Source organism: Simochromis diagramma, unplaced genomic scaffold, assembly GCF_900408965.1.
Source record: "Simochromis diagramma unplaced genomic scaffold, fSimDia1.1 OVJJ01000107.1, whole genome shotgun sequence".
Taxonomy (NCBI): domain Eukaryota; kingdom Metazoa; phylum Chordata; class Actinopteri; order Cichliformes; family Cichlidae; genus Simochromis; species Simochromis diagramma.
In genome coordinates, this window is record NW_024387209.1 from 8,459,692 (window position 1) to 8,484,437 (window position 24,746).

Sequence of the window (24,746 nt, forward strand, 5' to 3'; positions counted from 1 at the left end):
AACTGTTAGGCCACAGGGCTTTGATGGTCAAATTGAGGTTTGTACTGTAAACCTAGAAACTTCCATACTCTCTATATTTGTTTATAACAACGAAACTGTTTATTTTAGGTAGTACTTAGTTGAATTTGCAGGAAAGTACAGGGCACATAAGATGTGAGATGAGGAAATATTGCTTATTTTTCCATAAATTTACCATGAAATAACCCAGTACTTAAAATTACTTAACCATTTAATTATGGTTATTATTTATTTATTTATTTTTATGTTATTATTTTGTTGTTTCCTGTACAAAAGTTGTTACACAAAATTACATGTAATTACAGGCTACTTGTGCGTTAGTCACGGGTTTCGCAGGTGACTCCATAATATGGCTCCCATTCCAGAAAGTACAGAGTGCTTACAGTTCACTTGTTTCATTGTTTCTTGCAAAAACCTGACTTGTTGCCTACAAAATGCATGTAAGTACAGGGTACTTGCACCTTACTTGCAAGTCATGTTATAAAGTGTTACTATTTCCTATTATAATGAACAGGGGCGGAGCGTGGGGGTGGCTTACTGGGCTTAAGCCCGGGTTGTTTTGTCAGAAGCCCGGGGTAATTTTTTCATAGTTAGATGCCTGGCTGACAACTGTATAAAACAAAAATTACACACAATATTCGAAGCACATAGTGCACACTGTGGGAATTTACGACTGTGCGTGAATCCCCCCTGATATTGGTATGATCCGAGCTCAGGCACTAAGCAACTGAGCGAGGGGGCGGGGCAGCTGCTGCCAGCAGTGAGTGCGCTGTTGGAGAAACAGAGCCAGCCATACTAAGGAGAGCTTAAGTTTGACCAGGTACGAAAGCAAATCATTCGTACCGTACAAATAATGTAAATATGACGGTGCATCACGAAAGATATCAAACTGATCACTTGACCAATATTACGTTACTTGCTCTTCAAGTGAATCAACAAATGGCAAAATGAAAAGCCGAACAAATGCTATTTTTTTTAGAGAGTCTTAGCTTACGTGTGTTTATTTCATATTTTCAGTTCTTACCCTCCCCGACTAAATCGGTTTCAGTAATGCACTGAAATATAAGAATGGATATTAGAGGGTTCTTTCAAAGAAAAAACTCAGGTAAATGTTATTTTATATATTATGCTTTGTATGTTGTTCAGTATATTTCTATGCAAAACAAGAGGGATTTCAGTACACAGCAGGATATTCACATTTGTAACCAGATATTTACACTTTAGGGAGAAAACATAAAACATTTTTACTGTACAACATCAATTTAGAGTAAACTTTTGTTTTAGATAAATATTGAAATATCTTTTGAATTAGTTAAATGTAAGAATAAAGAGAGACAGAACTGTCTATTTATTATCACTTTGATCAAATGTAGGAGCACATGTACACTAAGTTTATTGTTAATTAATAAGAAAACTCCAGACGATTCCATTCTGAGCTGCAGAAGCTTCTGATTGGTTAGTAGAGTCCATGTGAGTAAATTGGTGGCACACCTGTGGATGCATATAAGGCAAAACACAGAGCCTGTTTCTTTGAAATGGGAAAATCAAGAGATGTCAACCAAAACACCAGGAAAAGAACTGTGGAGCTCCATAAGTGTGGCTCAAGTTTGAATACAATTTGGTGCCGTTTACAATTAAGAAATACAGACAGTTTCTCACTTTACTCTGAAAGTTAACAAATATGTTTTTATATTTATCAATCTAAAAAAATAAACATTTAGTCTGATTTGATGTTACAATTAAAAAAGTGTTTGTGTTTTGATCTGAAGAGTACATAAATATGTGGTTTCAACTGTATATTTGATGATTGTCAGCACAAAGAGAGAGAGGAACAGAGAGGGAGAGAGAGGAGAACGAGGACAGAACAGAGATGAACAAGAGCAGGTGAGACACACATGTTAGTCAAATGGTCGTTTACCAAAAGTATCACCGTATTCTAGTGTTTCTTTTTAGGTTTGCTATTTTTCAAATTCTACATTTATTAAGTTCTCCAGGCTTGTTTGCACAACAAGGCTAAATAATTATATAAACTTTTCTCAATCTAAATAGTGGACTTTGGTAGAATTAAAAAAACAAGTGTAGTGCAGGTCTATGATGATTTTTAGTGCTACTATCATCTAGTTCTGATTCTGGTTCTGTCTTGGTTAAATCCTATATAGTCCTGATTTTGAACTGTTGTAGTCCTGTTTTAATTCCGGATCAGTTCTGGGTCTGGTTGAATTGGGGTTTAGTCCTCATGTCTAGATACAGCCCCGATTTTGTTCTGCCTCGCTGCTTAATTAAAAAACTTTAAGGTGTCCTGCATATGTGATATATATTTTTCACTATATGAAGTCATTCTTTTTTGAACAAAACTCAAAACCTTCAGTCATTAATCCTTCAGTCATTTCTAACCCCCCCCCCCCAAAAAAAATAAATAAATATATATATATATCCCGCATGCATACTACCCTTTAGGGCTAAGCCCCGGGTGTTTCAAATGTCTGGCTCCGCCTCTGATAATGAATGCATTATAAGAAACTATTTGTCTGTATTATCCATTACCTGCTTATTAGGTACGCATAGCTAAGACATGGTTGCCTTCATGGAGGTTATGAAAAAAGGTTAAAGCCTATAAAGCGATGGTTTTGTTTTGGGGGTTTTCTGTTGTTGGTGCACAAAAACATTTTATTAAGAATTTCTGGATCACTTTCATTCACAAACATTCAAATATATATACAAAGCCCCACCCACTTTGTTGGGCCAACTTTTGTTTTTTTCTATTCAACTATTTTAGAGAAATACAATGCTTAACTTTTTTTTTACTACCTGCCATAAAATATAAACAAACAAAAATTATTTTAGATATCTGTTTTGTTTTAAATTCAAACTAACTTTGTTATTTGCTTAAAAAATTACAAACTGAATTTATGATTTTATACGCAAATTTGAGCCAGCAGACTGGACTTCTCTGAGAAGTAAGAAATTAGTCAAGCACAACATTTTACCACTAAAACTAAACGATTTAAGAAACCAACAACACAGCCCTGTACTAGATGGCACCAATACATCACTGTTCCGCTGCTTATGGGACTGGGTGAAGATGAAAGGTGAGCAAAGCACATTCTATGAGGATTCAGTCTGTGGGACACAGGAGAGACTCCCAAATAATGACATTCTGGGACAGATAAAATGGAAAGGGCCTTGCCCTCTTTCTATTTCCCCAGATGCAAACTGTTATGCCACTGTGACAGGCCTAGTGCCCCCTCCAAAGAGGTCAAGGAGATTAGCCCCTGCTGATATAAATGATGTGAGGCAGATGTGAGGTGACACATATAAAAGCTGTTTTATATGTGTCAATATCTGCAATGAATCTGTATTGATTAACGAACACTGAACAACTGCCATACACCTGATATACAATGCCCCGCATTGATGATGCCCTGTATTCCTTGTCAGGCAGCCAATGGTTCTCAGTATTAGATCTGCGTATGGGATACGATCAGATAAAAAAGGCTGCGAAGACAAGGAAAAGATGGCATTTATTTGTCCCCTTGGTATCAAAGTCAAAGTCAGCTTTATTGTCAAAGACCATATGTACAGTCATACACATTTGAAATTGCAATGCTCGCATAGCCCTCAGTGTACACTAAAAATCTAAAGATGAAAAAGGAAAAATAAAGTAAAATAACATAAAATAAGTCTTATGTACAACACAATACAATACTATACAATTATTTAAACAGCAGTGTCCAATACAATCATAGTGATTGTGGGCCAGTTCGTGTGAGAGTGGGAGTGGGGCAGTCAGTGAAAGGGCAATGGTGGTGGGTCAGAGTTTGTATGTTTGGGGGGGGGGGGGTTCAGAAGGAAAATATGAATGCTGGTCTGGAGTTCATGTGTGTGAGAGCAGGGAGTGAATTCAGCATCCTGACAGCCTGATGGACGAAGCTGTCTTCCAGTCTGCTGGGTCTGGCCCGGAGGCTCTTCAGTCTCCCCCCTGATGGCAGCAAACTGAAGAAGTTGTTGGAAGGGTGAGTGGAGTCACCTGTAATGCAGAGGGCTTTCTGGATGAGGTGGGTGCAGTACATCTCCTGGAGGGGGGGAAGAGAAGTACCTACGATCCTCTCTGCTGCTCTCACTACCCATTGTAACTTTTTTCAGCAGGACCCAGTGCAGGAGCCATACCACACAGTAATGCAACTGGTGAAGATACTCTCAACTGTGCCTCTGTAGAAGGTTTTCATAATAGGGGTTGAGGCTCTTGCTCCCCTCAGTTTGTGGAGGAAGTAGAGTCACTGTTGGGCTTTACTGACCAGTGATGGTGTTTTTTAACCAGCAGAGATCTTCTGAGATGTGCACACCCAGGAACTTGGTGCTGCTTACCCTCTCCATAGCAGCACCATTGATGGTTAGTGGGGTTTGCACGGTGTGAGTTCTCCTGAAGTCTATGATGATCTCCTTAGTCTTCTCCACATTCAGGGACAGGTTGCTGCACCACTCGGCCAGATGGTTAACTTTACTCCTGTAGTAGGTCTCATCGCTGTTGCTGATGTGACCTATCACAGTTGTGTCATCTGCAAACTCGATGAAAAGGTTGAAGCTGTTTGATGGTGTGCAGTTGTGGGTCAGCAGAGTGAAGAGTAGGGGGCTCAACACAAATCCTTGGGGAACCCCTGTATTCAGTGTTCTTGTGCTGGAAGTGTTGCTGCCGACCTGTACTGTCTGCTGTCTTACTTTCTATCAATTTGAGAGTATGCCACAGGGAATCACTGGAGCGCCTGCAATGTTCAAGGGCTTAAAGGAGATAGCTGTTGGGGACATGCAACTTCTGGAAACCATTGTGTACTAGGATTATATAATTGTTTTTGGCAAAACGCTTAAAGAGCACGAACAACATTTCTTATTTTGGCATTGATCTCCAACTCCAGTCCTTAAGAGCTACAGTCCTGCAGTTTTAGATGCAGCCCTACTCAAACACAGCTGAATCAAATGGTTGAATTACCTCTTCAGCATGCTATCAAGTATCATCATGCCAACCTGGTAACAAGCCATTCGTTTGATTCTCGTTGGAGACCCCTGCTTTAAGGTGTTGGACAGGCTAGAGGAGTTTAGGTTGAAAGTCTCCATTAACAAATGCCAATTCTGTCATCTTCAAGTTAAGTATGTGAATAACATTGCCACCACAAATGGAATAGCCAACCTTCCAGAAAAGGCTGAAGTGGTGAAACACTGAAAAGTGCCCACTCACTTGAAAGCTTTCAAGTTTTTCCCTAGATTTTGTAATTATTATCGGAGGTTTATAGCAAACTACTCCACCATCATCTGTCAACTGTCAGTCCTCACCAAGAGTTATAGTCCCACTTGGAAGGACCCCAAAATCCAAGAACAATGTAGACACAAACCAAACCATCAGAGCCTTTTGCTGGACAGTGGACTCAGAACATATCTGTGATACATTTTACAACTACCTGTATGGTGTCAATTTCATTGTCAGGACTGACAATAATTCATTAACATATGCACTGCCATCTGCAAGGTCAGTGCAGTAGACATCACTGGCTTGCTGCCCTCAACACCTATGATTTTACCATACAATATCATCCTGGGTGCTGACTGTGACAGATCATTCCATATATACATTTAAAAAAAAAAATCACAATTAATTGAAATGTTTTATTTTACCAACAATTGCACACAGAGGCTTTTCACAGATGACGATAATGTGAGAATAAGCCTCTCTCTGTGATAAAAACTAGACCTTTAAGAAACAAAAAATCATAGCAATACATCAAGCAATAATTCACAAGGCATAACAATTAAAAAACAAACAAACAAACAAAAAAAACACCCTCTTTGTGCTTATAACATAATGGTGAAATAAAAAATGTGTTGACCTCAAATTACAAAGTGCCTATAAAAAAAATGACCAAGAACAGTCACAGGTATCACAGCTGGTTTATATAACGTTTTCTTTGGTATGTGGGAAAACCCTGACATGCAGAGTAAATAATGGATAGAATAATGGAACAAAAAATTAAGACAAATTGACTGTACTTCAAAGTCTCTCTTTAAATCTAAGAATAAAACGGTGAATGCTACAGGTACAGAACAGTGTTGAGGAAACACTTTAAGAAGAGAGTGAATGTTAGAGAAAGAGTTTCAGCCTTTCATGAAGCTGCTCTGATCTTCTGATATTTAAATTGTATTTACACTGCTGTAAACTGTATTTACAGCATTTATTTACAGCATTAATTTGGCATGTGTAAGTAAGTAAGTAAGTAAAATTTATTAATTAAGCGCTTTTCATATACAGGCAGTCACAAATCGCTGTACACACAAAAGTTAAAATAAACAGAACGTTAAGTAACAAAATAGACAATCTAAATAATACAAAAAGTTTAAAAAAAAAAGAGCATTTATCAACAGAAGATTTGTTTAAACAGAAAAGTTATAACTGCTTTTTAATGGATTCCACAGAGTCAACCAAAGTGTAGTTGTGGTTGTACACTGTTACACAGCATTGGTGCCACAGACTGAAAGGCTCTGTCCCCTTTCGTCTTCAGTAGTGTACGGGGAAAAAACAAAAAACTCTGAGTCTGTGAGCGGAGACAATGAGCAGCAGTGTATTTTGTAAGAAGCTTGGATAAATAATCTGACCATGGCCAAATAACCTGGCCATTCAGTGCTCTTTATGTGAAAAAAATGAATTTCAAAACGAATTCTAAAATCTATTGGGAGCCAATGTAAAGAATTTAAAACAGGAGTAATGTGAGCTCGCTTGCTAGAATGAGTTAGTAGTCTGGCTGCTGCATCTTGTATAGCTTGGAGGCAAGAAAGAGATGATTTGTCCAAGCTGGTAAACAGGGCATTACAATAATCTAAACGTGATGACACAAATGCAAGAGCAATTTATTCCAATTCAGTTAAGGAGACCATTTTTCGCAGTTTAGAAATAAGATTTTTGAAATAAGAGCGTCTAACCTCTTTCACTGACTCATTATATAAGTGAAGAAGTTCTTTGAAGTGTTCATGATGGACACCACAGAGGCGTTGAAGACCACAAGTTTGATTATTTAACCAGGGTGCGCAGGAACTAACAGAGCAATGCCCAGTTTTGAAAGGAGTAACCTGATTGACAGTGGCAAGACCGTGTTTATTAAAAGAGTTAATAAGGAGCTCAATATTGTCAGAAGAAGTTTTAAAATTAGAAAGACAAGAAAACTTAGAAATGATCGAGTCATCAATAATAAAACCTTGGGGAAGAGACTCTGAGTTGACAGATACATTAAAAGAGAATGACTTATGTTCACTAAAAACAACGTCATTTAAGTTCAAGTGTTCAAGGGAAACACCATAAGTGAAGATCAAGTCCGGAGTATGCTCAGCAGTATGAGTACAACCTGATACATGCTGAACAAAATTCAAAGTCCATGATGCTCAGGAACTCCTTAGTGGTACTATTTGATGAGTGTTCTGCATTACAGTTGAAGTCACAATGACCTTGCCCATTTTAATAGTCGAAGTTAAAAATTATTGCAAGTCTGACAGAAAAGACGCAGCAGAGCCAGGTGGACGATAAATTACAATACCGTACATGGGCTGATCTCTTCCAATTTTTAATCATAATCATCTCAAAAGGGTTGTAGCAGCTTGAAGAGATCATCTGGCATAAAAATGTCTTTTTAAAAAATTAACGCTGTTCCACCTCCTCATCCAGATATCCAAGGTGCACAGAGAAATGAACAGCCTGCGGGACATAGCTCTAAAAGATGTAAGACTTCATTCTCACGCTGCCATGTCTCAGAGATAAACATAAAAATCAAGCTTCTCTGCACAGAACAAGTTATTTAAGATATAAGACTTGTTGGCAATTGAGCGGGCATTAATTAACATAATTTTAACGTTGCAACCCACCGGGACAGGTGTAGGGTGGCCTGGAAGAGAGTCTGCACTATGAGGTAAACCGCACAGCAAATCAGGGTTCCTGCTGCGATGAGCCGTGGCTTTCCATGCTTTCAGATGACAATTCGGGTGGTAAACGCAGGGCGTTGTGGGGATTAATCCAGCTCCGACAAGTTTTAGGTGTATATTACTGGCAGTAGCCCAGGGATAAAGCCCCCGAAGGTCTACTTCTCTCTGAAGCCAACAAATCAGCACAAGAAAGCCATCTCTCTTCCCCCACTTCCACCGATGAGGCCTCTGTAGTAAAAACACTTGCACAACATGTAAAGTAAACAAACACATGGACAAAGGCAGCGGCACAGCCAAACACAGGCGCCATTTTGCCTTCTTTGTCTTGAGAGAAGCACAGCTTAGATGCAGAGTGGAATTACACACAAGTATGTGGAATTAGCTGTATGATCACTTACAAAATGAACTGACAAAAGCGTCATTCAGACCAAAGAAACTGAGGCACCAACCAGACCACCCAAACCCAAATCCAGCATAAAGAGGTTGAGTGAATGTGGTGTTGAAGGTGTGAAGGTGGATAAGAGTGCCAGATGAGACTCTGAAGAAGGACAGAGTGCCAGCTGGACAGTCCACATACACCGCTACTCTGTCAGGGATAGAGTAGGAGGAGTAAATGACTGTTTCTTTCCCATTGTGCCAGACAGAATAACCATCACAGCATCGCAAACTCCAGGACTGATCATTCCTTCCAAACAAACAGTCCGTGTCTCTTCTTCTTCCAATTCCTTTGTAACTCACTGATATATGAACATCTCCTGTCCACTTAACCTCCCAGTAACAACGACCAGTCAGCCCATTTCTACATAGCAGCTGAGGCCAGTGGCCAAATCTGTCTGGATGATCAGGATATGACTGATCCTCATACATATACGTCACCATTCTGTTCTTATCAGACAGTTTGAGTTTTCCATGTACTGTGTTTGTGTCAAGTGTGAGTTCACAGGAATCTGATAGAGATAAGAAAGACAATCCAGCTTCAGTTACTGATGCATCTATTGATTGACACTCTGATGATGACTCCTGATATCAGAGATGTGAATGAGTGATGATAATGGTTAAATATACAGCTTTGTTCATTATCCAAACACTTACACTTCCTCAGACCTGGTCCTAGCCATCGAACTTCACCAGACCTCATTCTGAAAGAAGTGACACATTTAAAACAACAGTTGAACCAAAGTGCTTTCCAGGTAAGGTAGACATATTAACAATTCTTGTTAATTCTTGTCTTGTCACAGAAATCAGGTGTAGCTAAAATTCATTGTGTTAACCCTCAACTCTGGAAACTCTGGGTTTTTTGTTCCACAAAGAAAGTTCACGTATCTTTCTTTCAGTTTCTTAAGTGTCACCAAGTCTTTACTCTCTCTGACTAATGACATTCATTGACATGCATTCACATTTCTCAGTTCACTGGATTCAAATGGATGTTCATGGTGACCATGGGCATCCAGATATCTGAACTCCACTGATTAATTTTTTGGTCATACCTGCAAACATTCTGAATTCAAGCTAAACATAATTAGAATGAAACTAATTTAATCAGCTGTGCAGGAACTGAAAGACTTTCCATAATCTCAGAGTTTAGAATTAGACAAGAAGCTCTGGAAGTTCTCTGGTTAGCTCTGGTAGAATATGTTAATAGAAAACAAGTGAATCTAGCTAAAGACAGCTGATTCAAAACTATGAAAAAAGTAAAAAACACACAATACCAGTTTATTTGAAAATGTTAATCCAGATTTTTAATTGTGATCAGTTGAAAAGGTCCTGACCTGAGAGCTTCCAGTGAACAGTTTGGACTTTTCAGCCCCTCAGACAGAAGCTTCATTCCTGAATCCTCCAGGGTGGTGTTACTCAGGTCCAGCATTCTTAGACTGGAGCACTGGGAGGTCAAAACTGAGGACAGAGCTTCACAGCTTCTCTCTGTCAAGTTACAGCCATTCAGCCTGATGAGACAATAATCAAAAAGGAGACATTCTTTATTTAACAGGTCTGGCAGTGACAAAGACAGTAATTAAACTCAGCCTTGCAAAAAATGTGGTTAATCAACATTAATTCATGACTTAACTTTATAGGACATGTTTGGATAACTGGTGAATTTAAATTGGCTGTAGGTGCAGATGTGAGCCTGAATTATTGTCATTGTTCTGTCCCAAGTAAAAGATTAAAAATGGTTCATAATAATTTAGTGATAAAAATGTCATATTTCAACTGTAGTAATTTATATTAAAAAAGAGAGTAATTTAGTTAAAAATATATTCTATACAGTCAGCATTAGTTTTTCTGTATCTTATTTTGAAGGAGTAATCTGTGTTCGCAATGCATTGTGGGAAGCAGAAGCTGCAGTCAGTTGGGAAAAAGCATTGTACAGAAAACCTGCCTATCTGTGTTTAAACTTTATCTCCTGTGGCCTGAATCTTTATATACACCATCGAAAGCAATGGCTGTAAGTTTATTACATGTTCTGGTTTGTTTTATATGTTTATAACAGCTGATTTAGAGATCGTTTTGTGAATGTGTTTCTACCAGGAATTAGCCTTATCCCAGAAGCGGATTTTGCTTAGAGCATGGTCTATTACCATAGCAATGATGCTAGCGATCTAATTTGCATATCAGAGGATTGTTAAAACCACTATTTATTATTACTTAGCAGCTAAGACTAACTTTGATACATGTTTTCTATCACTAACTATTTCTTTTGTGCATTTATTTCACAATGTTAAAGAGCTAAAGGATATTTTATTTTGAGTTAAATTGAGTTTGGCTTGCTGTTTACCTGCGTTAACATACACAGTGTATCCAACACGTATCGATAACAGTATAGTCATTTTGCCTGTGTTACCCCTGTGGTAGATTTGTGACATTTTTAGGGTGTACACACTCTCTTGTCCAAAATGTCTGTGAAGGTTCTCAGTCATCCAGGTCATCGTAGTCTAAGGAGCTTGGAAAGAAAAGCGTCTGGACTTCTTTGAGTTGCTTGAAGACGTTTCACCTCTCATCCGAGAAGCTTCTTCAGTTCTAAGGGTCAAATGGTGGAGAGTCCCAGATTTAAACCCAGTGGGAGTTACCCCCCAAAGAGGGACAAAGGACCACCTGATGATCCTCTACCTAATCAGATGAGCCAAGGTGTGAAAGCGGGTGTGGGTCACAATCAGCCAGGGTTTCAGATGAGCTCATTGTGAAACCTGGCCCCACCCTATCATGTGATTTCCTGAGGTCAGATGGCCCAGGATGTGAGTGGGCGTTAAGGCGTCTGGGAAGAGATCTCAAAACTGGATTATAGATGGCAGACAGATGGTGTCGTAAACCACCACCTCTGTTCAAAGATGGTCACTCACAGTGGACGTAAATGGCTTCTTTCACTCCTCTTTCAACCCATCTGTCCTCTCTGTCCAAAATGTGAACGTTGGCATCCTCGAAAGAGTGACCTTTGTCCTTTAGATACAGATGAACTGCTGAGTCTTGTCCCGTAGAGGTGGCTCTTCTATGTTGTGCCATGCGCTTGTGAAGTGGCTGTTTGGTCTCTCCAATGTAGAGGTCTGGGCATTCCTCGCTGCACTGTACAGCATACACCACGTTGTTAAGTTTGTGTTTAGGAGTTTTGTCTTTCGGGTGAACCAGTTTTTGTCTGAGTGTGTTGCTGGGTCTGAAGTACACTGGGATGTCGTGCTTGGAGAGAACCCTCCTGAGTTTCTCTGATACACCGGCTACATAGGGGATGACCCTTTGTAGCCATTTGACCCTTAGAACTGAAGAAGCTTCTCAGATGAGAGGTGAAACGTATTCAAGCAACTCAAAGAAGTCCAGACGCTTTTCTTTCCAAGCTCCTTAGACTCTCTTTTCCAAAGTTAGCGAGGATGGGCTTCATCCACCCTGTGATTCTGAAAAAATATACGCTCTTGAAAAAAGAGAAGTGAGTTTTGTTGGTGACAGAGCTGCTGTCTGTCTTGTCGTCCTGTTAGCTTGGTAGGGTGTGGCTAACTGAACAGCAGTGTTGGGGAACAAACAGACATGATATTTTCATATCTATGTTCAGCACATAAGAGATATAATTTTTTTTAAAAAGATCTCAAAGAAGTCATTAAAAAAAATTAACTACAACTTGATCTGACCTGAGAGTTTCCAGTAAACAGTTTGGACTTTTCAGTCCCTCAGACAGAAGCTTCATTCCTGAATCCTGCAGGGTGGTGTTACTCAGGTCTAGGTCTCTTAGACTGGAGGACTGGGAGGCGAGAACTGAGGACAGAGCTTCACAGCTTCTCTCTGTCAAGTTACAGCCATTCATCCTGACGAGACAATAATCAACAAGATTATTTTTTACACATTGTTTTGTTACATGTTTTCTCATTATGCATTTAATTACCATCATTACTAAATTCATATTCAATTTATTCTGGTGTTGTTACATTTATTTACAGGAAACCGGTGGTCTTAAAATATGTTTTCGTTAAGTTTAAATTCAATTTTCATACATTTCACTTAGAATAAGTTGTTAACATTCAATATACGGTTTGTAAATAGAAGTAAATTACAAAATAGTAGAAAAAGCTATGAACACTTCAGAAGCAGGCTCATATTTATTCTGGATGTGAAAAAGGTTATATGTTAAGCTCCAATAATACAGCTCTTGTCAAACAGCACCAACTAGTTTTATCACATTTTTAATCTAAATCTTGAAGTTGATCACTTGCTGCTACAAGATGAAAATGGGATCTGATCAAACTGAATTCATCCTCAGCTAAATGTTTGTGTGGACGATGTCCCCCCCCAATTCCACAAAGAGATTTTTCACAGTATAGATTCCTACTGTGAAGCTGGGTCTGAACTTTAGGAAAGTAGCTGACCAGAGCAGGTGAGTATGTATTCAATGCACTAATGAATGTAAAAGTGATTTACAGAAATATACTGTAACGTTAAGGTGTAAGGTGTACAAAGGATTGAAATCAGAATCAGTAAATATATTTGTGAAATTACACAGCTTTGATGGAGGCTTTGGCCACTGGCAGGAGCCTCAAAAGAGCTTCCTCTGATGCAGAGTATTTCTTTAGGTCGAACACATCCAGATTTTTTTTTGATGACAGCAAGATGAAGACCAGAGCTGACCACTGAGCAGGAGACAATTTATCTGTGGAAAGACTTCCTGAACTCAGGGACTGTTGGATGTCCTCCACTAGAGAATGATCATTCAGTTCATTCAGACAGTGGAACATATTGATGATTCTTTCAGCAGACAGATTCTCACAGAGCTTCTCCTTGATATACTGGACTACCTCCTGATTGGTCTGTAAACTACATCCTATTTCTGTTGGGAGGTCTTGTAGGAGAGTCTGATTGGTCTGCAGGGAAAGACCCAGGAGGAAGCGGAGAAACAGGTCCAGGTGTCCGTTTGGACTCTGTAAGGCCATGTTCACAGCACTTTGGTAGAAGTGTGTCTCTGTACATTCTCTTATTTCAGACGTATTGGAGGTTGTTACTTGATCTTGCAGCAGATTGACTCCAGTGTTGAAGAAAGTCAGATGGACATGAAGAGCAGCCAGAAACTCCTGAATGCTCAGATGGATGAAGCAGAAAACCTTGTCTTGGTACAGTCCTCTCTCTTCTTTAAAGATCTGTGTGAACACTCCTGAGTAAACTGAAGCTGTTCTGATGTCAATGCCACACTCTCTCAGGTCTGATTCATAGAAAATCAAGTTGCCTTTCTGCAGCTGTTCATATGCCAGTTTTCCCAGAGCCTCAATGATTGCCCTAGTCTTTGGATTCCAGTGTGGATCTGTTTCATCCCCTTCATCATACTTGACCTTCTTCATTTTGGCCTGAACCACCAAGAAATAGATGTACATATCAGTCAGGGTCTTCGGCAGCTCTCCTCCCTCTCTGGGTTTTAGTGCATCCTCCAGAACTGTAGCAGTGATCCAGCAGAAGACTGGGATATGGCACATGATGTGAAGGCTCCGTGATGTCTTGATGTGAGAGATGATCCTGCTAGCTTGTTCCTCATCTCTGAATCTCTTCCTGAAATACTCCTCCTTCTGTGTGTCAGTGAACCCTCTGACCTCTGTTATTATGTCAACACACCTAGGAGGGATCTGACTGGTTGCAGCAGGTCGTGTGGTTATCCAGAGGTGAGCATTAGGTAGGAGGTTCCCCCTAAAGAGGTTTACCAGCAGCACATCCATTGAGGCGGCCTTTCTTGGGTCAGTTAGGATTTCAGTGTTGTGGAAATCCAGAGGAAGTCGACACTCATCCAGACCATCAAAGATAAATACAATCTTGAAATCTTCAAAGCTGTAGATTCCTGCTTCTTTGGTTTCGGCAAAGAAGTGATGAACAAGTTCCACCAAGCTAAATTGTTCCTCTTTCAGCACATTTATCTCCCTAAAAGTGATTGGAAATATGAACTGGATGTCCTGGTTGGCTTTCTCTTCTGCCCAATCCAGAGTGAACTTCTGTGTTAATACTGTTTTACCAATGCCAGCAACTCCCTTTGTAAGAAATGTTCTGATTGGTTCATCTTTTCCAGTTGAGGCTTTAAAAAAATCTTCTTGTCTGATTGTTGTTTCAGGTCTGTCTTGTTTCCTGGAGGCCAAATCAATCTGTCTGACCTCATGTTCATCATTGACCTCTGCAGTCCCTCCCTCCGTAATGTAGAGCTCTGTGTAGATCTGATTCAGAAAGGTTGAGTTTCCTGCTTTAGCAATCCCTTCAAATACACACTGGAATTTCTTTTTCAGCTTAGATTTAAGTTTACGCTGACAAACCGCAGCCAAAAATTCTGAAAAAAAAGAAAAAAAAATCCCAAATAAGATTTATTAATAAATTATTCTGTAAATAGTCTAACGTTTCAGTCTACTAAAGAATGAGTGTTTGAACATAAGTTGGTCTATCTGCTGACAGATTAATAAATATTCACTGTATCCAGTAACTTAAGTCTTTAGAGAAATCTGCTTACTTTTCTGTAGACAGTCAGCCAACCGCTCCTGCTTCATTCTCATCAGAAAGTACATTGTGATCTTCACAACTGCATCTCTGGTGCTCCGCCTCTCATCCTTATCCTCATCCTCCAACAAATCCCCATCCTCTAACTGATTTTCCAAGTCTTCTGGACAATCTGAGCTCAGAACCCTTTGGATCTTCTTTAACTCTTTCCCAATGAAAGTAAAGATTTCTGACTTGAGCACCTGGAAATGAAAGACAAACTGAGTGCAGAGTCTAAAAACCTGCAAGTCTAAACAGAGAAATATGCACAATTTTAAGAGCTGAAAAGTACATTTCGATATATACCCACCCTAAATATGAAGTTTAACTGTTTATGATCCTGCGAAGCAGACAGACCCCAGGAAACATTTGAGCCCTTCTGCAGAAGGCTATGGAAAAAAACATAATGTTTAAGTTCTCTAGACATGAGGATGTGCAAAGCTACTGCCGTTTACCCTTCAAAGGAAGAACAAAACGTAACAGAGCTATGTACAGGAAATATAAGGAGCTGCTGGATCATTATCAGAAGAAAGTAGAGCTTGCAGTGTGCAAGGGCATAGAGGCTTTGCCGCATCCAGAGTATTGATCTGCAGAGCATTATGCAGAGTACAGCCATCAGAAGCCTACTGAAAAGGTTCCACACCATGATGGATCATAAGGTTAGACATGTTAGGTAGCTGTTTAGAGATGAAATATCATATTAACTGTGATAATATTGGTATAAATATTTAGGCATGCCTCATGCTAGTCTCCAATGACGACCTAGTAGGGAACTACAAGAGGTCAGATTTACAACAAAGCAATATTTTTTCAAAATATGCAAGAAAACTTTTCCCGTTAAAGGTGGACACAAAATACTTGTTTCCTCACTTGAGGGGAAAACACTATCAGCTACAACCAGGCTATAAAGGAGGGGACACTAACAGTTGGTGATGTGTGACTGAAAACCAAAAATCCTTTCTGCACTTGCTACTTCACTCCAAATGGCGGGAAGAGCAAAATGTAGATGCAAAAAACTTGACCTTGAGAACACATCTCGCATATTAGCTTCTTTTCAGTCACATCCTTTTAAATCTATAATCAAATTTAAAATTCTACTCCTTACAAACAAGGCCTTGAATAATCAGGCCCCTCTTATCTTAAAGAGCTCACAGTAGCACGTCACCCCGCCAAAAAACCCCACACTTTGGGGTGACATGTCACGCCAAAGTGACCACATGTACTGCCGTCTTACAGTACATATGGTTCCGTACAGTATTTATAGGAACGATAGGAGGCAGTCTTCACCTTTCAGGCCCTTCTTCTGTGGAACCAGCTGCCAGTTTGGGAGCTGACAGACACCCTGACTACTTTTAAGAATAGGATGAAAACGTTCAATTTTGATAAAGCATAGAGTTAGTCCTAGATCAGGTGACCCAGAATCCTCCCATCAGTCCCCGTTAGTCTGGAGCTCCATTCAAGATCTTGCCTCATTGGGTGAGGATGATTAGGAGAAAGGTGGTGGATGAGCTCAAAACTACTCAGGAGGAGAATGCTAATGATCTGAAGGCAGCTGGAACTAGAGTCACCACGTATGCCATTGATAACACACTAAGCCGCCACCAGTGTTGGTCAAGTTACTTGAAAAAAGTAATCAGTAACTAATTACTGATTATTTCCCCAAAAAAGTAATCCTGTTACTTTACTGATTACTTATTTTCAAAAGTAATTAATTACTTAGTTACTTTTTAAAAACACGATTTACAACCTGAATAGGTGATAAAGCGATAGATCTTTCAGCTCAATTCTACTTTTTCTACATAATCCATCATACAAAATGTAATCAAATGGAAAAGTCTCTTTTTAAAACTTGTTTTATTAGTTTTAATGTTTTAACTTTATGCATCAAGCAAAAATTTAATTATATGCAAAATTCTCTGACTGGAAGAAATTTGTTTAACATTTAAACCTATTTTCTGCACATTTCAGCACATAAAATAAAATATTTTATGTGTTTACACTCACTCCTTCAAACAGATGTACGTAAAACAAAGCAGAAAATAAATAAAATCAAAGACTAGCGGTCCTGTTGCTCTATTTTCACCTGTAAAGCAGGAGTGGGGTAGGCAGAGGTTTGCCCTGGTGCAGGTGTGCCGCAGCGGTCAGTTGAAGAATCCGCGAGTTTCTCTGTGAGTTTCCCATTACGTCGTAGCGCACTCAGTGCTTGCTTGGAAGTTTAGGGGGTTTTTTCGCTGTAAAAAGAAGTTTTCTTCCCACGCACAACGGACGCTAATGTTTTTATCACTTTTTATGGAATCAAACTTAAAGTAAGGTCAGTACTTCCACGCTTTAAATGCTGCACGCTCATACTCTCTCCCGCACTCGATATATTATCCATTGTTGATCTGCACACAGCTGTTGTCGCACTCGCTTACCTCACTGTCATGAGACATTCTCGCAAAAAAAATTAGTAATGCAGTAACGTAGCGTTCCTACGGAAAAGTAACGGTAATCTAATTACCGTTTTTGCAATAGTAATCCCTTACTTTACTCGTTACTTGAAAAAAAGTAATCAGATTACAGAAACCCGTTACAAATAACGCATTACTGCCCATCTCTGGCCGCCACACTACTTATCCTGCTTACTCAACATTTTGTTTTATATCCCTGCTCTAATCAAGGTAAACTTTTTATATATATTTAATGCTTACCGTACATCAGGATGTTGTTCATCTTTAAACACAACAGGTTTATCCATAGACTTCTCACTTTTCATGGACACACAGCTAGAGTGGTCTGCTCTCTGTTTCTGCATCCTAATAAATACTATAAAAAAAAACAAAAAAAAGAAAGAAAAAATATTCCATCAGATTAAATATAACTCATTTGGAAATAATTGTCAGCTTTATATCTCTGCAGTCTGAACTCTCTGAGACAGGAAAAGCAGAATTGTTGAACATGCTCTAAAAATCTGACTGGGCCTGTCGGTATGATCAGTTTCCTCTGAATCACCTTCATGACTGAGTGCAACACTTTCTTCAGCAGCACCCACAGATTTTTCAATTTTTGTCATCACCTCTCTCAGTACCTCTTCAAAATCCTTCCCACTTAGCTTGGCTATTCCTCACAGTTCACTCAGGTAAGTATCTGTGACACTCCCCCCAACTCTCTGGGAATAAACATTTGTCAAAGCATGTACAGAAAGTACTACATTAGGATTTGCAGCTGAGGGGTGGACATAAGGCAACAAGGGTCCTAATGCTTGTACTGCTACTCCCGAGTTATACTCCACTATCTGATCCTTGTTGAATTCAGATACTTGATCATCAATGGTGAGGACCCTACTAATAGAGCCATACTGCTTTAAGAAGTCAAAAATCTCTTCATCCTTTTCTGATCCTGTTACCCCATGCACTATGACAGCATTTGGGACCTTAATACCTAATTTTTCAACAAACTCCATCTTTTAGTGAGACAAAGGGTTTTACCAAAAACTCCCTTACACAAAATACGCTTCACTATCGTTACCGATTAATTCAAGGCTCCTGGCTGGCTGGCCACTTTTACACTGTAACCAGCATGTAACAAAATATATAAACAATGGGCAAATCAGAAGACTTCAGGAACGGCAGGAGCCTAGAGGATGGGTAACCACAATGAAAACACAACCACAAATGATGAAGCAATGATTCAATTGTATTTGAATTTGTGCACTGTATTGAATTTAACAATAATAACCAAAACTGTGTGCGCGCACACACAATTCTGGTTATTATTGTTAAAAAAAAAGAAAATAAAAGAAAATAATGTCAGACCCGGGTCTTTTAAAGTGTCAATAGAATCCAGTTCAGGCCTGTTTGGTGATCTGGCGGTTTATTGGTGTGAGTTCAGTCCACGATCGATGTATGGTTTACACAGTTCGTCCTGTTACAATCCAGGCAACCAGACTTCAAGATTCAGTTCCATATGGCCTGTGGCTCACCATCCATTGCAATGGAAGATCATTCCTCTTCTACGGATTTCCACAAAGTCCGTAATCTAAAGTTCTCCGTGGAGTCTCAGCTCCCAAAAAAACCTGACCTAAGAGTGAGGTCAGAATTACTTCAAATGAACATTGTTTACACTTAACTAATAACACTTCTGTTGAAGGTGTAAAGCATGAACAAAATCTGTTTCAATTTCAAGTTCTATTTCTAATGTTGTACAACTAATCAAATTCAAAAGGGTTTTCATTACATGGCAATGTAGCTATCAACAATCATCATTTCATTCATTCATTTATTTATTCATTTCAGGCACAACAAAATACATATATTGAACATAAAGTGCACAAAACAAAAAACAAAAATTACCTGAAAAGGAGTGGGACGAAGAGAACTTATTAAATCCCACCCTTATACTCACTCATCAACAAAAAACAATAAGCTTCCCACAGCTACGCCCATCGTTACAACCAAACAAACCATCAACAGCCCCGGGCACATGCAAGCTTCTCAACGGCAGCTCGCAACAACAATTAGAACCATCATAACTAAATACAGAATATATAATAATTATAAATTGCGTTACCACAGGTAACAGGCAATAATAATTACATAGTGACAAACACACATACATATACATACATACATATATATCTACACACACATATACATACATACGCACACACTTTTTTTTTTTTTTTTTGGAATCCATACCAGCAATGGTAAGAGAACAGACATTACAGAGCACACTAAAACCATCATTGAGTATACTGTGACCAGACCAACTGTTTGTAGAGGAATTTAAATCTATGAATATTTTTGCATTGTTTCAGTTGTAAACTCAGACTGTTCCAGATTTGCAGTGCTCGTTTCTATACTGTGACTAATGGATTAGTTGTATTTTTATATGTGTTTCCCCACACTTCCACACAATATGTAAGATATGGAAGAACCAGGGTACAGTACAGAGTACGAAGTGCATCTTTATCAAGGTATGGTTTCACTTTGTTCAAAACTGCGAGGCTTCTGGAAATTTTGGATTTTATGTGTCTGACGTGTGGTTTCCATGAAATTTTGTTATCAATTACGACTCCCAAAAATTTGTTTTCACTCACATTATCAATTGGTACACCTTCAATGATAATTGGTAATTCTATATTATATTTTAAATTACTGAAAAACATTGCTTTAGTTTTATTTATATTTAATGATAATTTATTTATATCCATCCATTTTTTTATTAATTTTAGCTCCCTGTTTACGGTCATTACAAGATCAGTATAATCATCGCTACTGAAAAATATATTGGCGTCATCTGCGAACAGTATGAGCTTAAGTACTTGAGAAGTATCAAAAATATAATTTATGTATACATTGAAAAGTTTTGGTCCCAACACTGACCCTTGGGGAACACCACATGTAATACCAAGTTTCTCTGAGTGGTAATGCCCTATGCTAACATATTGTTCCCGACCCGTTAGGTAACTTTTTAACCAGTTACCAGCTTTCCCTCGAATACCATATCTTTCCAATTTATCCAATAAAATTGAGTGATTGATTGTGTCGAAGGCCTTTTTGAGATCAACAAAAATACCAACTGCATATTTATTTTTATCCAGTGCATTGGTAATTTCTTCTACTGCCTCAATTATCGCCGTTGAAGTGGTTCTTTGCGTTCTGAAACCATACTGACCAACATTTATTATTTGATGTTTTTCAAGGAATTTTTCTAATCTTGAATTAAAAAGTTTTTCTAAAATTTTTGAGAATTGAGGCAGTAGAGAAATAGGCCTATAATTGGTAAAACTGTGTTTGTCATTACTTTTGTATAGTGGTATTACCTTCGCAATTTTCATTTTTTTTGGAAAACAACCGGACTGAAATGATAAATTACAGACATACGTTAAGGGACTAGCAATATTCAGAATAACCTGTTTAACTACAGACATATTTATGTCATGATAATCCATTGAAGACTTACTTTTACATTTTAATGTGATATTTATTACTTCTTGCTCATTTGTAGCTGAGAGGAACAATGAAAAGGGATTTGATTTTATATTACTGATATTTTCATTTTTTTGACACGGGATGTCCGCTGCTAGTTCAGGGCCAACATTTATAAAAAATTTATTGAACCCATCTACAATATTACTCATGTTGTGATTTTCACCATTTGCATCAATGAAACATTCAGGATATGATGTTCCAGAAGATCCTTGTTTAATTAAGTTATTTAACACATCCCAAGTTCCTTTTATATTGTTTTTATTTTCATATAATCTTCTTCTATAATAAAGTTGTTTACTTGTTCTTATAATATCAGTCAATTTATTTCTATATGCTTTATATCTTTGTTCCACTTCTTTTGTTTTTACTTTGATGAACTGTTTATACAGATTGTTTTTCTTTTTGCAAGCATTGATAATTCCTTTTGTGAACCAAGGACTTTTTATCTTTTTTTTTCTTTGTCTTGTGTTCATTTACAGGACAATGTTTATTGTACAAGATAGTGAATATATCTAGGAAATTATCATAAGCCTTGTCCACATCTGACTCTTCATACACCGAACTCCAATCTTGTTGTGCTAAATCGAAATTGAAGGCATGAATTGCTTCTTCATTTATTGTTCGCTTTGCTATCGTAATCTTGGTATCTATTTTTTTTAAATCACAGTCACACAAAGTAAAAACTGGTAAGTGGTCAGTTATGTCACAGACAAGCAGGCCACTATTAATTTGGAAATCCATGACATTAGTAAAAATGTTGTCAATAATAGTGGCGCTATGTGATGTTATTCTGCTTGGCTTTGTTATTGTTGGATATAGTGATAAGCTGTACATCGTGTCAGTAAAGTCATCAATGGCTTTTAACCTTGTTGGATTTAGCAAATCAATATTAAAATCACCACAGATGAATAGTAATTTTTGGTTCACCGAAGCAAACATTTTTTCTATCCATTCATAAAAAGTGTCAATACTTGAACTGGGTGTCCGATATATGCAACTTATTATAACATTTCTCTTTTTTTCATTCATGATCTCAATAGTCAAACATTCCAAAATTCCATCAATAGCCATAGACATAGTTGTTACAACATTATATTTTATAGAGTTATGAACATATATAGCAACCCCGCCGCCCGCCCTATTTAATCTATTCATGTATTTTAAATCATATCCATTCAAACAGAAATCTATTCCTTTATCAACATTGAACCAAGTTTCAGTGATGGCTATAACACTGAAGGGGCGAGAAAATTGTTGCAAGTAGTCCTTAATGAAATCAAAATTAGAATACATACTTCTGCTGTTAAAGTGAATTAATGAGAGCTTCCCGTCTAGGTTGATTTTTTTTTTATATTGTTCCTGTGTGAAATAATTACAATTTTTAACAAAAGAAGAAAGAAAATTACTTTCAGAATCTATTTCTGGATCTATTATATTATGCTCCTTATATTCACAATCTAGATCAATTACTTTCTGTTGGAGAATTGATTTCAACGTGTCCATGTCATTTCCTGGTGTAATTAGAGATGTTGGTGTATTTATCATTTGATTGTCATTAGAGTTATATATTGCCTCGATACATTAGTGTCAGTTGTACTTGTCCAGATCCTCCATGTTCCTCACTATCAGTACTTTTGCCTCTTCTGGTGTCCCCTTTAGCCTAATGAAAATCTTACAGTTTGTTACCCACGTATGTTGTATTTTACCGTTCTTCTTCAGTTGCCTTGCCTTCCTCGCGATGTCTGCGTTTTTTCGTGTCAGATGCTCATTAATGAAAACGTCCGTGCCTTTCAGTTTGCGTCCTTGTTTCAGCAGTGCGACCTTGTTCTTCCGATTGACGAATCTCATAATGACGGCCGGCGGTCTGTCGCTCCTCCTGGGCAGTGGGTGACATGCTTCTACTTGCTCCAGGTCCATCTCTATCCCCTTGCTTTGGAGGAAGGAGGCCACCTGTTGCTCCACCGAGCGGGTCTCCTCGTCGCTGGGCTCCCCAACGCTCCCGGCCACCGCGCGCGCGTATGAGCGCGGCTTGATTTTTATACCGCTAACGACCACGTCGTTCGTACGGGTGTACTGCTCCAGCTCATCCACCCGCCGCTCGAGATCCATAATTCGTCTGTCCTTCTTGGCATTTTGGAGGCGTAGCTGTTTTACCTCCTCCAAAAGCCCCAGAAGCAGCTCCTGCTGCGCCCTGACTGCGGCCACGTCTCCGCACAGTGCTCCAAGGGAGGTTTTTATATCCTCGACCTCCTCTGGTGTTGGGCCTTTCTTGGGTGGCATACTGTCTTTAGTTTGTGTTACTGGTGAGACTCCAATAAAATATTTATCTTAACCAACCATTCCAGTCCAGGGGTCCTTTCTTCTTTTATTTTAACTGGCGAGCTAGCAGCTGCTGGTAGCTAATGCTAATTTTTGCTAAAGCTAATTTCTTGAATATGAAGATTAACTGTCTGTTGTTTCTTAAAGCTGTAAAGCCAGAGTATAATAGTCTGTGGGTTTACTCAGAAGAGCTTCCAGAAAGCAGCAAACTCAGGCCTGCTGAGCGAGGTCTGTTTCTCGGAGAAGTTTGAAATCAAGATTAATAAAGTCCATAGATCTAGTCCACGCTTTGAAGCAGCAGAATCAATATAGTCTCTTCATTGTTAATTAACAGCAGTGGTAAATAAAAATAACACATGAAAACGTTTCAATACAACAGATATACATACTGTTTTTCCTTAACCTAACAGCCGTCTGTGTGCATGGGTGTTGGACTTCCTCACTGGCAGAACTCAGGTGGTGAGGGTGGGCAGGTGCTTCTCCAACAGCATCACCATCAACACAGGAGCACCTCAGGGATGTGTCCTCTCGCCACTGCTCTACTCCCTCTACACTTCAGACTGTGTGGCCACCCATGGCTCCAACACCATTGTGAAGTTTGCTGACGACACAGTGGTGTTGGGTGCCATCTCCAACAACGATGAGGCGGCCTACATGGATGAAGTGAAGAATCTGGCATCGTGGTGCCAGGACAACCACCTCCAGCTGAACGTCAGCAAGACCAAGGAGCTGGTGGTGGACTTCAGAAGGGGTCAGCACAGAGACTACAAGCCCATTATCATCAATGGAGCTCCAGTGGAGAGGGTGCAGTCCTTCAAGTATCTTGGTGTCCACATCTCCTCAGACCTGACATGGGCTGCCCACATTCAGGTCCAGACCAAAAAGGCTAGGCAGCGCCTGTATCACCTACGACAACTGAGGAAGTTCAGGGTCTCTCCAAAGATCCTCAGGATTTTCTATACAGGCGCTGTGGACAGCATCCTCACACAGAACATGACATCGTGGTTCGGAAACAGCTGTGTGAAGGACCAAAAAGCTCTCCAGAGAGTGATCCATACAGCAGAACGCTGCTGCAGGATTGCTCTCCCCCCGCTTCAGGACACCTACACCAGGAGATGCCGGACTAGAGCAGCGCAGATACTGAAGGACCCGTCCCATCCTGGCAACAAACTGTTCCAACTTCTGCAATCTGGTAGAAGGTTCCGCATCTTCCGGGCAAGGACAGAGAGACTCAAGAGGAGCTTCTATCCCCAAGCCATCCGTGCCCTAAACACACACACCCGCCCTCTTACATCATCTATAATTGACTGAGACAGGACTCTTCCAGACACTAAACCAAGGCACAATGTACATTTCAATTCCTTTAATTTTAAATATGTTTATATTGTCTATCCTGTAAAATAGTCAGATATCTATTCATATTAATGTACAGAATTCACCTGCTTGCTGCTACTACTGCACATTCACCCAGTGTATATACTATATGTGTATATATATATATATATATATATA

General features: G+C 39.1%; 1 protein-coding gene across 2 annotated transcripts; it reads right to left on the reverse strand.

Moving 5' to 3' along the window:
• Nucleotides 1–7,685: 7,685 nt before the first annotated feature.
• LOC120746152 (NLR family CARD domain-containing protein 3-like) lies at nucleotides 7,686–19,272 on the reverse strand. Of its 2 annotated transcripts, XM_040051461.1 has the most exons (8): nucleotides 17,634–19,272; nucleotides 15,254–15,332; nucleotides 14,918–15,146; nucleotides 12,943–14,740; nucleotides 12,081–12,254; nucleotides 9,741–9,914; nucleotides 9,064–9,110; nucleotides 7,686–8,918 (listed from the first exon to the last, which is right to left on the reverse strand). In XM_040051461.1, exons 1-8 carry the CDS (start codon nucleotides 17,735–17,737, stop codon nucleotides 8,362–8,364), a joined length of 3,162 nt encoding a protein of 1,053 aa, XP_039907395.1. In that variant the 5' UTR covers nucleotides 17,738–19,272; the 3' UTR covers nucleotides 7,686–8,361. The 2 variants fall into 2 exon arrangements, with proteins under 2 accessions (XP_039907395.1, XP_039907396.1); XM_040051462.1 differs by lacking the exon at nucleotides 12,081–12,254.
• Nucleotides 19,273–24,746: the final 5,474 nt, after the last annotated feature.